The sequence below is a fragment of the Perkinsus marinus genome (genome assembly GCF_000006405.1).
Source record: "Perkinsus marinus ATCC 50983 genomic scaffold scf_1104296975656, whole genome shotgun sequence".
NCBI lineage: Eukaryota > Perkinsozoa > Perkinsida > Perkinsidae > Perkinsus > Perkinsus marinus.
Window position 1 is genome coordinate 1 of NW_003200690.1, and position 16520 is coordinate 16520.

At 44.6% G+C, this 16520-nt stretch overlaps 3 protein-coding genes across 3 annotated transcripts in view; all 3 read right to left on the reverse strand.

Moving 5' to 3' along the window:
* Positions 1-6098: 6098 nt before the first annotated feature.
* Positions 6099-7016, reverse strand: Pmar_PMAR004048 (hypothetical protein; the record flags this gene model as incomplete). The annotated part of the gene is made up of 3 exons (XM_002765087.1): positions 6099-6459; positions 6503-6638; positions 6938-7016. The coding sequence occupies 3 exons, from the start codon at positions 7014-7016 to the stop codon at positions 6099-6101; spliced, it is 576 nt and encodes a 191-aa protein (XP_002765133.1).
* Positions 7017-11447: 4431 nt separating this feature from the next.
* On the reverse strand, positions 11448-14660 carry Pmar_PMAR004049 (calcium/proton exchanger, putative; the record flags this gene model as incomplete). The annotated part of the gene is made up of 11 exons (XM_002765088.1): positions 11448-11558; positions 11606-11686; positions 12109-12271; positions 12324-12385; positions 12812-12902; positions 12950-13074; positions 13127-13255; positions 13405-13580; positions 13868-13979; positions 14408-14481; positions 14534-14660. The coding sequence occupies 11 exons, from the start codon at positions 14658-14660 to the stop codon at positions 11448-11450; spliced, it is 1251 nt and encodes a 416-aa protein (XP_002765134.1).
* A 1659-nt stretch (positions 14661-16319) lies between these two features.
* Positions 16320-16520, reverse strand: part of Pmar_PMAR004050 (hypothetical protein) — a gene marked incomplete at both ends in the record, with an annotated part of 3702 nt that continues 3501 nt past the window's right edge. The window contains 2 exons of the mRNA XM_002765089.1: positions 16320-16327; positions 16415-16476. Of these exons, the coding sequence (XP_002765135.1) occupies positions 16320-16327; positions 16415-16476 (70 nt within the window). The remainder of the gene's footprint in view (positions 16328-16414; positions 16477-16520) is intronic.

Here is a 16520-nt window from a genome sequence, read left to right on the forward strand (position 1 = left end):
ATGAGGATGTAGCTTGACCGTGTCTATGTCCTGGATGGGATGAGGCAACGTCATATCTTTGAGGTTTGGGGCTCCCTCATTATCGTCTTCGTCAAGTCCTCGGCAATCCGTCCGCCGGGTGCTTTCATTCTCCATAGTGCTAGAACAATAAATCAATTCTCCATTATACAGCATCTTCTTAGCCCCGATGGTCACAATGCCCCATCTCTCTAGGAACCCCCGGCCAAGCAATAATACTGGTTCGGCACTCTCTGTGCTACTTTTCAGTATAATGAAGGACTCCTTCCCTGACCCAATCTCTCTATTGTCAATTGTATAAAGTTTCAGCTCCCCTTCGACACCTCCTAAAGTGTCAGCTCGACCGCCATCGGCCAAAGTCACCAATAAATTAACAGACTGAAGTCTCAACGATTCAGCAACTTCTATACTCAAAATAAGATAGTTCTGGCCCGCTCCATGGTCCGCGATGGTTTGGACCTGCAACTCTCGGGTCTCCCCATCTCTCACTTCTGGAAGAAAAAGCTTCGCCGTGAATCTCAACGGCGGCGGGAACTTCCCCGCGGAAAAGAGTGCGCTGCGGTCGACAGCGTAAACAACATGGGAAACAGATGGTAATGATACGACTTGCTCTGCATTGGAGCTAGATTTTTTGTTATGCGAAGACTGATGACGGCAAAATGATGAGTGTTGACGAAGATCTATGTGTTGATGATGCGAATGAGAAGAAGAAGCAAAAGAAGAATATATAGGAAGCAAGTGTACAGTGCCTTCTAGTTTTTTCCCCTCAGATCGTACTCTCGACTTCGGTACTGAGGGTTATTCTCAACAGCTTGTTTACTCCAATCCTCGCCTTTAGAGCGATTCTCGTACCCAAGAAGATAGTAGGTCCTCCCCTTCTTGTCGGTTTGGGCGAGAAGGTCATCGCTCCCAAAATCGTTGTAGATCCTAGCCTCTCTGTAGTTCCATGGTGCCGTCACGAAAAGGCAAAAGCCTCGGCCAGTGCTCGCAATGGGGAGCGTGAGCGCTTCGCCAAGCGCTTTGGGCTCTTCAAACGCTATTAAGATCTATGAGGGAATGGAGTTTATTAAGATTATTGGTAGGCATACGCCTCAGTGAAACACAGGATCAGTCGTGCACTCAGATACCCCCGGGAAATCGCGCCTCGTCTACGCGCGATATCACAAACCGTAGTGGTCACATACTATGGTTAACCTTTTTTATCCATTTTCGACATTCCCGGAGCGGCATTTATAGTCCGACTCAATGTCGATGCTGAGTTAGTCAAATGCTTTTGATTGTAGTCTAAAAAATGTCAACGAGTTTTGGTCACTTGCAGAGCGAGTCGAGTTATATAAAGCGAAAATTGACGAGCCCAGTTCCGGCCTGTTCATGCCAGCAACCACCGGTCTGTTTTCTGAGCCGCTATATTGGCTGACATTAATGCACTCGACCTCAGTTTTGCAATTGTCGACTCGTTAACTTTCAAGTCGGGTCGTTTCGACATGCCTACAAACTATTCCTCCTGAACCAGAAAGAGTTTGAACACAGGAGAAGAACCAATCTGAAGCTCAATGAGACTAATCAGAATATAGAAACCTCTACGCAGTTTTAACCTGTGAATGTATCGCACAGTGTTGAAATATATGTCCACTCTACTCAGCTGAGCTCAAGAGTTTCTTCAGATTTTATAAGAGTTTACATACGGATCCAAATAGAAGTGCGCAGGAAACAATAATAATTTGATTCCACGCTTTAGAATTTTATGTTGTCCCCAACATATCTTGTTGACCATGTCCATATTTCCGCGCACTGGTATCGCACACAGTGCGTGCCACACTGATTAGGGTAACTTCACTCGGACATTCATGCATCCTAAAGCGTGTGTCCCGTAGCCCTGTAGAGCATTCATGTCCTCAACTCGATAGTTGCTCTGGAATTATGGACGCCTCCATAGTCGATAGCAAAGATTATCGATTATATCCTCAAACATATTAAGAAAACAGCACGTGCAAATGCTGACTCAGGTCGAACCTCGTCCCGGAGCGGGATCAAACCTGAGCACATATACGATCAGTTATCGTTTCACTGCCATTGATAATTTCCATCTTATTCTAATATGTATACATACATACCGTAGTTTTGAACAACAACAACGACTACTACTCAAACTTTGACAAGGGAAGTGCGATTTCACGATCGTCACAACGGAGGGACTCGATAGTATCGAGTACGATATGATGGTGTATCAAGTCCCTACAGCATCGTATCGTACAGTCTCATTTCGTACAGTCTCGTTCCATACAATCTCACGTGGTAACCACGTACAATGTCATATTGTACAGTGTCCACGAGTACAGCGCAAATAATTACATTTGTAGGTCATGACATGACCGTCATAAATTCATATTTGGTATACTGCAGATCCGTACATCATACTCTCGTGCATAATGTAAACACTACTCTATACATCACCAAGCTCGATCATGTTTTATGTCATACAACCACGGCTTCAAACAGCTGGGGAACTCCAGACACGATTTTCACCGACGCGCAAACTATCGTGCCAAAATTTCAACTACTAGCGGGTCGCTGGGAGCGGCAAGTTGCCGCCGGCAACTGCATGAAATCTAGCTGTATGAAATTAAGCCACATTGTGTGTCATTGTATTGATGGGCCATCAATGATAGCTGCCATCAGATGGCAACTGTATGAACTGCAACGGTACCAGTAGAAACTGAAGGACAGTGTAACATTCGGAGCGTGCAGCTAGCTCGCAGTCTACAGTACGTGAATCAGTTGATCCATGACCAGCAGCAAGACGGCGACAGACATATGTCACATCTCCATCATTTACACAAACATGGCCCCTATCAGTTATCCATTCTTTCAACTGTATTCTACGAGGATTATCCTCATTTTCACCATCACTCCAAGATAATGATCTAGCACTTAGATCGCCACACAAAATAACATTTTCTGCCTCCTGAGGCTCATAGTGGACAGTGTTCAATAAATCTACATTGATGCGAGCTATCGAGGGCCCCTCGACCAAGGAGAAATTCTCTCGAGGAATGGTATACATTCACCACAACAAAACTCTTACCAGCTTTCCGACCCCTCACCACCAGCAGCTAAATCTAAATCTTAAAAATCAGCACCTACATCACTCCCCTCATGAGGGCCTCATCCTCATCCAGCAATAACTAGGTTATTATAACCTCTCCGAGAGGTTATAATAACCTAGTTATTGCTGGAAATTTTCCGAATTTTCCTCAGAATTTTCATATTCTCATCAACACTGTGCTGACAACACAGGTAGCCGACTATGTATATATTCTCCCACGCTGGTCAGAAGTCCCCCACCCCGGCCTGCACTATCAGGCCTATCTCGCCGCTCATGATGGTAGCCGCCCAGCTTAAGGGAACCACTAGTTATCCCACCACCAAGTTTTGCTTCTTGGATGCATAATACATCACATTGTGATGATCACAAGCCGACTTCAACAGAAGCTGATGAATCTCTCGTAGACTTGGTCTGGCACCATCAGCATTAAACTAAACCACCTTCAACTCCGCTTCCGCAGCAATATTCTTTATCAACTATAGCACTGATTATTTTTAGACCACGTAAACGGGGGCCCTTCCTATCCGCAGCCGTATAACGGGGCTGCGCCCTATCTTGTTCATTTCTAATAAATATGACATAGACATAATAATAGTAGTAATATTACAAGCGCTCATGGCATTATATCTAGGAGGGGGGGTGCCATTCTCTGGCAAATGATATTGCCTGGCTAAGGCCATTTCAATTAGCTTCACTGCATACCGCTGATTTGCCACGTGACTGTAAACAATTACTAATCCCAATCGCCCACGTAGAGGAGTCCTCTAAGAGGACTTCGGAGATGGTCAATCTCAGATGGACTATGGTCAGTGGATAGACCACCTCAATAATAATCAACGACGCTTTTCGAATTCTTGCCACTCCCATCAGACTAAGCATAGTGACTAGCGAATGATATACCTCAATTTGAGGTTTATCGTTATCTGAAATGACAGTAAGTCACCCTGAACCTAATGTTCAGGCTCTGAGCCCAAAGCAAGTGACCGTTATTATTAGCCTACTAAATTCTAACCCTAGAGATTGCACAACTAAGGGAACGGCATGAATACTCAAAGCTATGAGCGTTATCACGAAACTAGCACAATACTATTGCCACAAATGTACATCCATCTCAAGAACTATGGGGGGGTGGGCCACAATAGAAGCTAGACTGTATTAGTCTAGCTGTCTATTGTGATGATACAATCTAGCTAGATTGTATTTATAGCAATAATACAGTGAATACCGTAACAATGTTGAATTGTACGGTACTTCTACAGTTAGGTATACTAATAATTGACACAACTCTGAATGGTTTACCTACAATAGGATCCAAATACTGGTACCAACAACCCCTGGGTAGGTTTCCTCTGCACTTATTCCTCGATGATGGCTAGTTCAAAATTTACATAGACTCTAATTCCGAAGGTTTGTGTCAACTACCGTCTTCTTATCGCACAACAATATCATACAAGAGGCAAATCAACCATAAGAGTGAACAGATCTCCGTACCCTGCGCTATACTCCACGGTGCACTGACAAACATGTGGAACGCCAAGATGAGCTTGGCTGGTAACAACTTGTCAATGACAAGAATGTCCTAGTCTCAACATGTTGGGACCCACACTATACCGACCACTGCTCGGTATAGTGTGGGAGAGCTACATAAGTTGTCGGTCGGTCTAGTGTGGGAGTACTATATAAGTTGGTGATTTTACATAATCAAGTGATCCCTGAATTTGTCGAGCCGTTTGTGACTCACAAATAGTGAGCCCACTCCCCTCCAAACTTGCATTCACCTTCATCAAATCGACCAGTTCGACACTCTCTCTCCATTTATGACAACCACAGTTTCTCTCACGTATTGGAGAGGATCCAACTTCTTGGGGTCCACCTTACGAGGCATAGTGGCCAACCGTTGGTTGTTGTGATTCTCCGCAAATTCAGAACTCAGCTGCTCAGACATACTAAAGGGGAAAACAGATTATAGCAATACTTATGCAACAAGGTGATAATTCGATCACTAGCCTTAGCGTTGACACAAAGCTTAAAATAAAAGAGCAAATGGGACAGGCGTCACAACTTCTTCATCCTCGTCCCCTTAACGGCGGGCTGCTTTATGGAGCCTGCCAATCTCAGCGTTCACCTCAGCAGCTGAACGCTCCTCCGACTGGCCTTCAACACGTTGAACTTGGAATTCTTCTCTGAGTACATCACGAGTCAAAATCTGCGAGCGCTGAGCAGCTCAGCCTGAGCTGCAAACCTAGTGGGCCTTACCCCGGAGCTCTCTTCACTAACCTTACAACGCTTTAGGTTACCAGCATAATGGGTCTCGATACCACGCTTCGTTCTCAGAGTAGAACTTCGACCAAGCAACAAAACTATAAAAATAAGGACCACGCCAACAGGAATCCAGCGTGGATGGCCTGTTGGTGTAAACATAAACCTGTTGTCGACCTACTTGCTAAAGTATCATTTAGCTAGGCTATGGCTATAATGCTCATGTGTGTGTACACTCTCTAAGTATGTTTTCTTCCTCATACCTATCCCTTGTGTTGTGATCTGCCTGGTTCTACTGGCAACGTAGCTGATTCTCATACCGGTCGTGGTAGCTGCTTGATGGACCTCCCAAAGGATCAGGTTCTCAGCAAGTTGATTAACATTCCGGACATGGGGATAAACCATAGTAGCAGTCTTATTATACAAAGGACGCATACCCTCAGTGAATCTCGCCAAGGTCTCTGATGGACTCGTCCGGAATCCAGACTCTGGATGCCTATACAGCGACCCTCTACCAACAGAGCACGAAGACGGCTTACATAGCTCCCCATAATCTGTGTTCCCTTGAACACACCGTACGAGACGAGCACGATACCTCACGGCATCGTTAGAAATACCATTAAGTCACTTAATTTAAGTGCCAACCAGATACTGTTGGGCCTTGACAAGTCTGGCCACTGAGTCTGCTCCCATGAGTAGACTCTGTACTACAGGGCTACAGGGCCTGTAGCTCCAGTAAGTCATACAACTCAGATTTCACAGTACTGGATAGATACCCAAGAACATAACGAAACATCGTCTCACTGTTCAAACCATACAACTGACCAGTCAGAGCAAGCTCTCGACAGAAATTGGAGACGCTTCTCGCATCATCTCGACCTTGAAACACCTTATCGCCCGGGATCGGAAGCTCACCGATAGCAGTCATGGTCTTGACGTCAGAACGATGATCCTGAGAATCGTTATAAAGTCGATCAAAGGAGACCGTGCTAACAGGGCCAGTCTTAGAACCCACCGGTAACTCGGCGTGGTAGACTGGTCCTTGAGTCGGTGGCTGCGCTGACCGACCCATCATCCTAACGGATCCACCTTCAGACGAAGCCAACTTCTGCCCAACACCTTCGCAGCGCCAAGCGAGTGGACAAATCGTCAACTGAGTCTATTAGAGTATTAGCTTCAGTAGAGGTCATAAACACCAACAAATCACGCTCAACACCAAGCTTCTCAGAAAGCAAACGACGAGCCATGCTTGCATCTAAGACAACCTCAGGCGATCTAGACCTCTCACGATGAGAAGTCTCATCCTGGCAGGATGATCCTGCCCAGTAGTAGCCAAGCCTGGCTGAGAACCAGAAACCACGTCCGTAGTGTGCACGTTAACATCCTGCTGAAGGGTACCAATGTTGTTGTGATTCGCCGCGGATTGAGAACTCAGCTGCTCAAAAATGGGACAGGCGTCACAACTTCTACAGGTAGCATGGATACGCAGGCTCATTGGATTCTCGCGATTCTCGAGAAAATGAACTCCCATCTCATAAACCCCCACTAAATCACCTCGGGGCTTACGAATAACCTCCCTGGGGGAGTTATTCTGTAAACCTCGGAAACCGACCACCCATACCGTATCATGCATTGCCTATGATTGGCGTCTCCCCCAGGCATACGTGTTTGTACCGCAGGCAGTGCCTGCTTGTGCCTGCCAGGCACAAGCTCTCTAGCTGGCGAGCCTAGCCAGCGGTGCGAAATAGTCTGATAATTCTGATATTGTGGAAGTGCTGATCCAGATTGGATTTGCTTTGTAGATTGTGACTTGTTTCTTTCAACCCGATCCACTGCCCCCTTTGAAAGGGGGCCCTTTCGCAAGTTAGACGCTGAATGACTCAATTTTTGGCTTTCGTCAGCGACTTCACCTCTGATCTGATTTGCGTTTGAACACCAGCCACGAGGAACCAACAACCTTGCAATTGCCGAAAGCCACAAATCACGGAGTCAGTGCGCGGCTTCCGCCAGTGACGCTGACTGAAGCCATCTTAGCGTATCGTTGACGTCTACAAGAGTATGGATCTTGACTGCCTTGCTTCATAGACTTGATTTGCTACGTTGACTAGCTCTTAGCGTAATTAGTACTCTGAGTAGGGTATCATGAGTATGACTCAGTAACTATGAGTCATAGTTAATTTATTGCATGTAAACTAGTAGTTGTATGTAATTTATCGTCAATAACTGCTATTACCTTGCGGAGCGAGCGAAGCGAGCCGCAACAACAGGCGCTTTCGCGTTGTGTGTGCTTGCCTGCGTGCAGAACTATTCTGGCTTAACTACGAAGCACGGGAGGTTATCTTCTGCAAAATTCATTGATTGGGTCCATGGACGTAGCCTCAGTGAGCTCTCCCTCTTCGTCACGAAAGTATAGTGATGTATTAGCAAAGAGTTGAAAAGGGTTGCTCGAACTTCGAGCCTCGAAGAGATATGGAAGCTTGGGGTCACCCCAATGGATTCTCAATCCCAAAACTCTCAACCGTGGAGAATCGTCGTATCGCTAGTGTTACGCGACGTGGAACACTTCGCACCGCTTGTTAGTAGTAACATCCGCACTGGGTGACTCAACGACACCTGGGATAGCCATAGGTGATAAGGCTTCTTATCTTATTCATTTCAACCTGAGCCGTTTCATGCAGCGAATAATGGCGGAGCGAGATTCGTGCACACCGTATGCAGCATACGTGCGCGAACACCGCTGTACCGACTCGTAGTTCCACATGAATATATGATTTGGGACACTCCCTCACGTCACGTGAGTCACATGCTGAGTGAGACACTCCCTCACGTCACGTGAGTCGCGTGTGAATGAGAGTCTCACTGCGAGATTCATGCCCACTAACTGCGGTACAGTCCAACCATGCAGCTTTGTAGTCACAATGTCGATCAGACCCATCCCCAAGCGCTGCTCAAAATAGCTTTAATAAGTTATTAAACAAGTACTGCTCATGTAAAGCTGTTCCGAAGCCCCGTTCAAACATTCACCGTGAACGATTCACGCTTTGCTTGCATACGTGAATGCGGCACGTATTTACCCCTGATTCATTGAACTTTACTCCATAGGAGGAAACACCATATGCACTGATGATTCCTAAATGACCTAAAATTAATGCTATACCGAGGGGCACTCAAAATTGGCTCGAGAACATAATCAGCCAGTGTGACGCGTATGAAGTTACTGTCACCCCAGCTTCCTGGGAACTCAAGTGATACCGAACTCGAGCCCGGAGGACTACATAGCAGTAGTAGAAAATCCAAGATTGCTCATTAGAGAGCGTATGGTAAGGACCACAAAATCAACGGCTTAATGACAGTAATGAATAAAATGAGACGACGAGAATCTGACAGCAGCAGCCGTCTCAGAACGGTCGATGGCGACCGCACGTATCGTGACTCTGTCTCATCATGTTTAGCTAAACTCGCTAAATATCTTCACTTATGTGTGAGTTGAGGGAAGTCAAGGACACTATGAGAGGGATGGAGAGCCTTAGGATGACATTACCCATATGACGATCTAGACAACCACCTCCAACGGTGATCGTGTATGTCGGTAATCGTGTCTGTCATGACTTCTTACAGGTGGATAGATATTTAGCCCATCATAAATGAACCTGGTGGCCTCCCTGGTGTATGCCTTACTTGGCTTCTCCTGTCTGGCTCGTTCGTTGCCTGAGGACCACGCACCACGCTTGCTCGCCGATGTGGATTATCGCCAATACCAAAAGGGGGATGACTTCTCCCTCATGCCAAAAGACTTCGGTGGCTGTAACCTCTTCCTCTGCTGGGTAGCGGTGATCCGTCATTCTAATGTGAGACTCCACTGGATTGCTTACCACAACTTCTGCCGTTCCGTTAGACTGTCGTTGGCGGGGTCAAGATGAATATCCCTGAGGAACACATAGATCGTTCTGTCCAAGCTGCAATCGAAGCCCATAGGTGAGTCATCGTCTTCGTGTTGGTGGAACTGCCATGTTTTACAGGCCAACATGGAGCCCGAAAATACCCGGTGGGATCTTCGGGTCGATACTCAAGGTGAGCCTCACAGTGTCATTTAACGCTCAACTATATGGATTCTCAGGTTGAGCACATGAAAGGGCTCGCACCTTGGAAAGAGATAGAACCCTTTCTTTTAGTGGGCATCTTCAACTATGTGAGTCAACTACTAGGCCTTCGTGACGAAGGGGCGGAGCTCACTGAGTCCACGTCCATGGACTCAATCAATGAATTTTACAAAGGTCCCCGGTTCGATCCCCGGGTGGGACATTTCTCCATCATTAAACTTTTTCGTGCATATCTCTTCGAGCTGTTCGCATAATGGAGCTTTCCGATTTTTCCCAACACCTCCGCATATAGAGGAGTCGTTTGATCTATCTGATAGCTTCCCACGCTTCGTAGTTAAGCTAGAATAATTCTGCACGCACGCACGCACGCACAACGCGAGAGTGCCTGTTGTTGCGGTATACGCTCCGCTCGCTTCGCTCGCTCCGCAATGTCCTTTAACATGAACAGAATGTCTGTCGTTTTCTAGATCACTACAAACTACGTGAACTGGGATGTCTTACACGTATCTGTGGGCCGTGCGGATGCAGACGCTATTGAACGCTATAAGTCATTCGAGTTTATCAAGATTATTGGTAGGCATACACCTCAGTGAAACACAGGATCAGTCGTACACTCAGATATCCCCTTGAAACCGGTCCTCGTCTACGCGCGCTATCACAAACCGTAGTGGTAGCATACTATAGTTAACCTTTTTTATCCATTTTCGTCACTCCCGGAGCGGCATTTATAGTCCGACTCCCTGTCGATGCTGAGTTAGTCAAATGCTTTTGATTTCAATCGAAAAATGTCAACAAGTTCTGGTCGTTTGCAGAGCGAGTCGAGTTATATAAAGCGAAAATTGACGAGCCCAGTTTCGGCCTGTTCATGCTTGCAACCACTGTTTTTTTCTGAGCCGCTACATGTATGCGCTCGACCTCAGTTTCACAATTGCCGACTCGTTAATTTTCGATTCGGGTCATTTCGACATGCCTACAAACTATTCCTCCTGAACCAGGAAAAGCTCAAACACAGGAAAAGAACCAATCTGAAGCTCAATGAGACTAATCAGAATATAGAAACCTCTACGCAGTTTTAACCTGTGAATGTATCGCACAGTGTTGAAATATATGTCCACTCTACTCAGCTGAGCTCAAGAGTTTCTTCAGATTTTATAAGAGTTTACATACGGATCCAAATAGAAGTGCGCAGGAAACAATAATAATTTGATTCCACGCCTCAGAATTTTATGTTGTCCCCAACATATCTTGTTGACCATGTGCATATTTCCGCGCCCTGGAATCGCACACAGTGTGTGCCACACTGATTAGGGTAACTTCACTCGGACATTCATGCATCCTAAAGCGTGTGTCCCGTAGCCCTGTAGGGCATTTATGTCCTCAACTCAATAATTGCTCTGAAATAACGGAAGCCTTCATAGCTGATATTAAGAAATTTGCTTCGATCAAATCCTCAAAAACATCAAAAATACAGCACGTGCAATTGCTGACTCAACTCGAACCTTGCCCCGGGGTGGGATCAAACCTGAGCACATATACCATCGACCGTCGCTTCAACACTGTTGATAGTCTTTATTGTGCTTTAATATGTTTACACACATGTTGTCGTTTTACCTCAGTTCGAACCTCTGACGAACTAGCAGGCATTCTCTCAACGAATACGACATAAACATCGTCAACAACAATGACAACAGCCGCTTCGAAAGAGCTAATTTTTTACCAAGGAAGAAAATTATGAAAATAGCGACTTTCCGGTGAACAATCTTAGTATATATGTTCCCTTTCCCAGCTGAGCTCAGGAATTTTACATTTAAATTAGAGTGGAAGGTCTACAGAAACCATCGGGTATTCCCTAAAAATTTCAGATCGTCGTTAATCATGTGCGTATTTACTTTTCTATTCTCGAAAACTTCAATATTTTACATATTGCCAGAAAATTCTTCCCGATTTAAGATTATGAACACTGCTTACCAATACACGACCGCAACAATGATATAAGTTAGTTGAAGCATGAGACCTTCAAGCCAGTTGGTCTTGCCGTTCACCACGATCGACATCGCGATTATCACCGATAAAACCTTGAAAACGCACCCATACAGGAATACAGATCGATTCGTTCGCTTACCAGGATCACTACACCCAGCATGCCGAAATTGAGATCCATGGAAATGCTCATGCACCAACCCACAATAACAGCGAATGGCACCTGAGCGTGACACACCCGGGTTCGAACCCTGCAGTGAGCACTTTATTTCATTAAACTACTTATATATTACGCGTGATATAAAATTCCTTTTTGATGTCGCCGGCATAACTTTTCATTGCCCAAGGGGAGCAGAATCAGATATTATTATGTCGCGGCTTATATACCACAGTCTAGTATAGTACTAAGCTATAACCGCTAGTGCAGTTCTATCCAAAAACGATATAAAAGATTCTCGAAAGAAGACGACACTGTGGGAAAATATGCACATGATGAGCAACAACTTGGTGGTAACATGATGAAGATTTTTAGGGAAAATCTCAATTATGAACTCATGTAATTGCTGAGGAAACTCCTGAGCTCAGATAAGCAGAGCAAACATATATTCCAACACTGAGTGGTAATTTGATATTCGTAACACTTACCACGAAAAGAGCAATTTGTGTGCACGATCCAACCGCGATTCCAATTGCGATTTCAGGCTTATCAACTATACACATGCGAATGGCCGAGGCATGTTCACACGCATTGCCAACTATTGGTAGTAGTATCACACCGATGAACGATGAAGATACAGAATAGCTCGATCTGAAAAGATTCAAAATAGGTCCGAAACAGGCCATCACCTGTAGCAACTTACACAACTCCTTCAATCGACCCCACCAGATACTCCGAGTTAAGCGCTACCAATAAAGTAGATACCTATAAAAAGTTTTTATTAATAATACTCATAGTTTTCCATAATACTGAGTATTGGTTTTAAAAACTTTTTATAGGTATCTACTTTATTGGTAGCGCTTAACTCGGAATATCTTGTGTTGACGGCAATACGGGAACTTCGGGAGATTCTTGTTCGTTTCTGTACACTTTTGACAAAATTGAACTCCTACGATTAGTGACAGAACTTCCTAACTCAGCTGAGGAAAGCGAAGATATATTCCAGCGCTGCGAATACTCCCCCCAGCGTGAAAGAATATGCACATGTGTTGGTGATAATACCAAAACTTAGAAAAATAACTGTTAGTTTCTGTACACTTCCGTATATAAACTCTGAGTGAACTATTCAGCTCAACCGAAGAAAGCGAATATATTTTGAAGCACTGACTTCCCCTGAGACCTCCTCCTTACTAATAGTAATGTTAAAGACGTCGGAACGTTTATAGTCGGCTCGTCCTCATTTTCGCCGCCCTCGCTTTCAAAGATCGACAAGTGAGTATACCTGACATCTCCCCGGTTCGATCCCAGCACGTGACATTTTAGTGATACATCTGGAAGATCAGAAAACAGATGTAGCTGAGCAACAAGAAAATGGAGACGACTCTGGAAATCTCCAAAACGGTGCTTTGCAACTCCGCCTTCTCCATTTCGTGCTTGAACCCTGCCTCGAATACCTAAGTAAATCGCCGTGGGGAAATTATTCCGAATTCGGAATTTTTTTCCCACCGTTGGCATTGCAAAAGCCGCACAAGCTAGCAGCAACATGCTCATGTTCGTCATCGGACCCGTCTCTTTGAATTCTTGTTCTTTTCCCAAATGGCCGATTCCTCCGAAGAAAAAGGACATCCCCAGCACCTGAAAGTTTTTCAATCGAAAAAAGGGGGAAAATTCCGACAGAAAACTTCTGGAAATTCCTCTTTCGAGCTGAATACTACATAAACGTTGACTCTATAAACTAAACTGAGCGAAAAATTCCGACGATTATGTTAGAAAATACCACTTACCAACAACAGGTTCGACAAGATCGACCCCAACAGTGTTCCTTTCACAACTGTCACGAGCCCCTTCAACAGAGATTGAACTGTGAGGATCATCTCAACTGCGTTTCCGAACGTCGCATTAAGCAGGCCGCCCAGCGTGTCATTTCGGAGCCCGACTGCGAGCTCCTCAGTAGCATCACCTGAGCAAACGATGCACAATATCAGTTATATTTAAAAGACACTTATATTGTTCCCGGGAAGAAACTCATTCCCACATGGCTGGGAACATATTCTCCAATCAGTTTTCAATGTAAATGTCATCAAGTTGAAAACGCAAAGTGGCGTGATACTCCACGTGAAAAACGTGATATTCGAAAAAAGAAAACGATTCGCGAAATACACCAGCCAAATCCTGTCATCAAACCCTGCGGCTATCAAAGTTGACGGGGTCCTTGATAATAACGACATGAAACTCGACGATTTTTACCAAGAATCTTCGCGAGAGGTATCAAGGCGATGAAGTTGGTGGCGAAGACCCACGCAGGCGACCACCCCAGAATGCTGGATGCGACGCCGATCGGAGTGAAGACGCAGAGTATCTCGAGATTCGAAAAAGTGATATGAAAAACACCAGAGAAAAACATATTTCACGACTACTGCATATCACCGCGAATATCGCGGTTTTCACCTCGCGTAAAACGGATGAAACTCCGTCGTCTAGAGCTGATATGAATCGTTCTAAGTTTGAACATTGGGAAGATGTGGAGTTCAAATAATAAGAAATTTGCACTACATGTGTTGGTGGCAATATGAAAAAAATTCTGAGGAATTTTTGCAACATTATTCTTGGTTCTACCCGAATTCACATGAAAACTTCTATAATAGGTGAGATAACTCCTGAGCTCAGTTGAAGAAAGCCAACGTATATTAAGAAACTGATTCTATACCCAATTTTCATACTGTGAATGACCAAGATCAGCTGCGCGCGAATTTTTCGATCGGACAGTATCATATACCCGCGACTCACATTCACGGGGTCCAACAGAAGAGCCTTCAAGCCGATCAAATTGTTAGTTTTGACACCACGAGCCACTTCGCTGCCTGAAATAAATATCGATTTCGGAACGTTTTTCCCCGAGTAAAATCAACCCACCCGAGCTTTCGCCAGCTGACGGGGCCGTCAATGGTCTCGTGAGATCGGGGAACTCCGACGAGGCGTAATTGAAAAACCGAGTTCGCCTCTGGTGCGCCGATGCTTGACGGAATGACACGTTCGCCATGATAACGTAAATATCTGTGTAAAAACATCCATTTATCGGAAATAATTACCCCAACAACAACAACAGCCAAAAGCGGCGACTCAAACCATCCATGGAAACGGCAGCTGAGGTTCTCTAAAATCGTCGTCAAGCCAACACTCGAGCACATCGCTGTAAACAACGAAAACCTGAGGCCCAGCCTCCTCGCTCAACCGCGCCAATGTGACTCCAACTTTTCGCCGATTATATGAGATCTCTTTCAACCTGATATTCGATAACTGTAAATCAACGAAAAATTTTCGGCGGAAAAAACTAATGGAAAATGGCAAAAAATTATTCCTATGTTTTTTATTTCGAGATGAACTCGACGTAAAATTGGGAGAAAATACGAAAATGTTCCTAGCGTAAATGACCAAACACAAATTCGCTAAATTTGATGTGTTTTCTTCGATATTGAAAAATGACAAACAAGAATCGCTTCGCTCCGCCGTGCTTACATCGCCGCTGTAGGGTACCGGAAGCACACGGGTCGGTCTGTTCGAGAGGCGATGCTGCGAATAAGCGGATGCTCATCGATGTCCTCCAAACCGCAGCTGTTGATGGACAAAACGACAGCTGCCGGGATCGAACCTGCGACCGAGAAACTGAGGGCCACTCTTGCACATGCTCAACTACATGTCAAATTCTGTGGAAATTTTGAGAAAATTTCTCATCGATCTCTACATGTTTTTATCCCAAGTCGTGTATAAACTCAGCTGAGGAGAGCGAACATATATTTCAACACTATCAGCAGTGATTCAATTCGGCGAGCGAAGTTGCTTCCTATCAGGTGCTGCAATGGTTTAAGTGAAATTACTCAGTAACTGTATTTGGAATTAAGCTTTGATGATCCTATTGTAGATAGAATCTCTAGCTTCCACTGACCATTGCTTTTAGTTCTCTTACGGCAAACATCATCACAAATTTTTTTTCAAAGGGGTAAACTCAGAAGAGTATCTTCTGAGTTTACCGTTGATTTAAAAAAAAATATTTTTTATGGGAAATACTCGTCTTCTATGCACCGTTCAATTCGGTGTTGGAATATATCAATTTTACAAGTCTACACACGAATTCGAGAATATATATTATCACCAACACATGTAGTTGACCATGTGCATATTTTCTTCTCCACTTTAGTTGACATTAAAATGCTTCCCCAACTCACCGTTATCATCATCCTCTGTAGACGCCCGAGCTCCAACTGCCTTTAATCGTCCGAGTAAATATTTCCGGTAATCACCAACGATGTTGTTCTCGTCTAGCAACAAAACAGCGCCTTCAAAGAAACCCCCACCGACCAGTTCTTCCGCTTTTCTCAGATTCGAATCAGCGGTTAACGTCTTAACCTGTTTTGTACCTTACGAAGAGTCTCATCTGATCGTGTTAGGAGCTACACTTCGATCCGGAATGAAATTATCTACTCGTCATCGCTGCGTTTTCTTTCATCATTCCACAGGTTCAACTCCATCAACACCTCCCTGTAACGTGGATACTTTTTCCATAATCAAAGTCGCGAATATTTTCAAATTTCGTTTTTTGTCCATTTCCCAACCTTATCCGTGGGGGTACAATGAGCAACCTAAGATATTTCCTCTTCTGCGATCACAGACATTACAAATTCCCTCAAAATCGATACGATATTCAAATTTCTAACCAAAAAACACTAAAAAATCAAGAAAATTTCCCGCAAAAAATACAGAAAAATTCGAGAAAAAACAGAAAAATCGGAATCTCACTTTTGTCACGTTCCGAACGCCTGTTCATAATCGGCTTGAAAAACTCGTCAATTAGTCGTTGCCTTTTCCCACTCATTAACAATTAAAATCGCCAACTCGAAAAAAA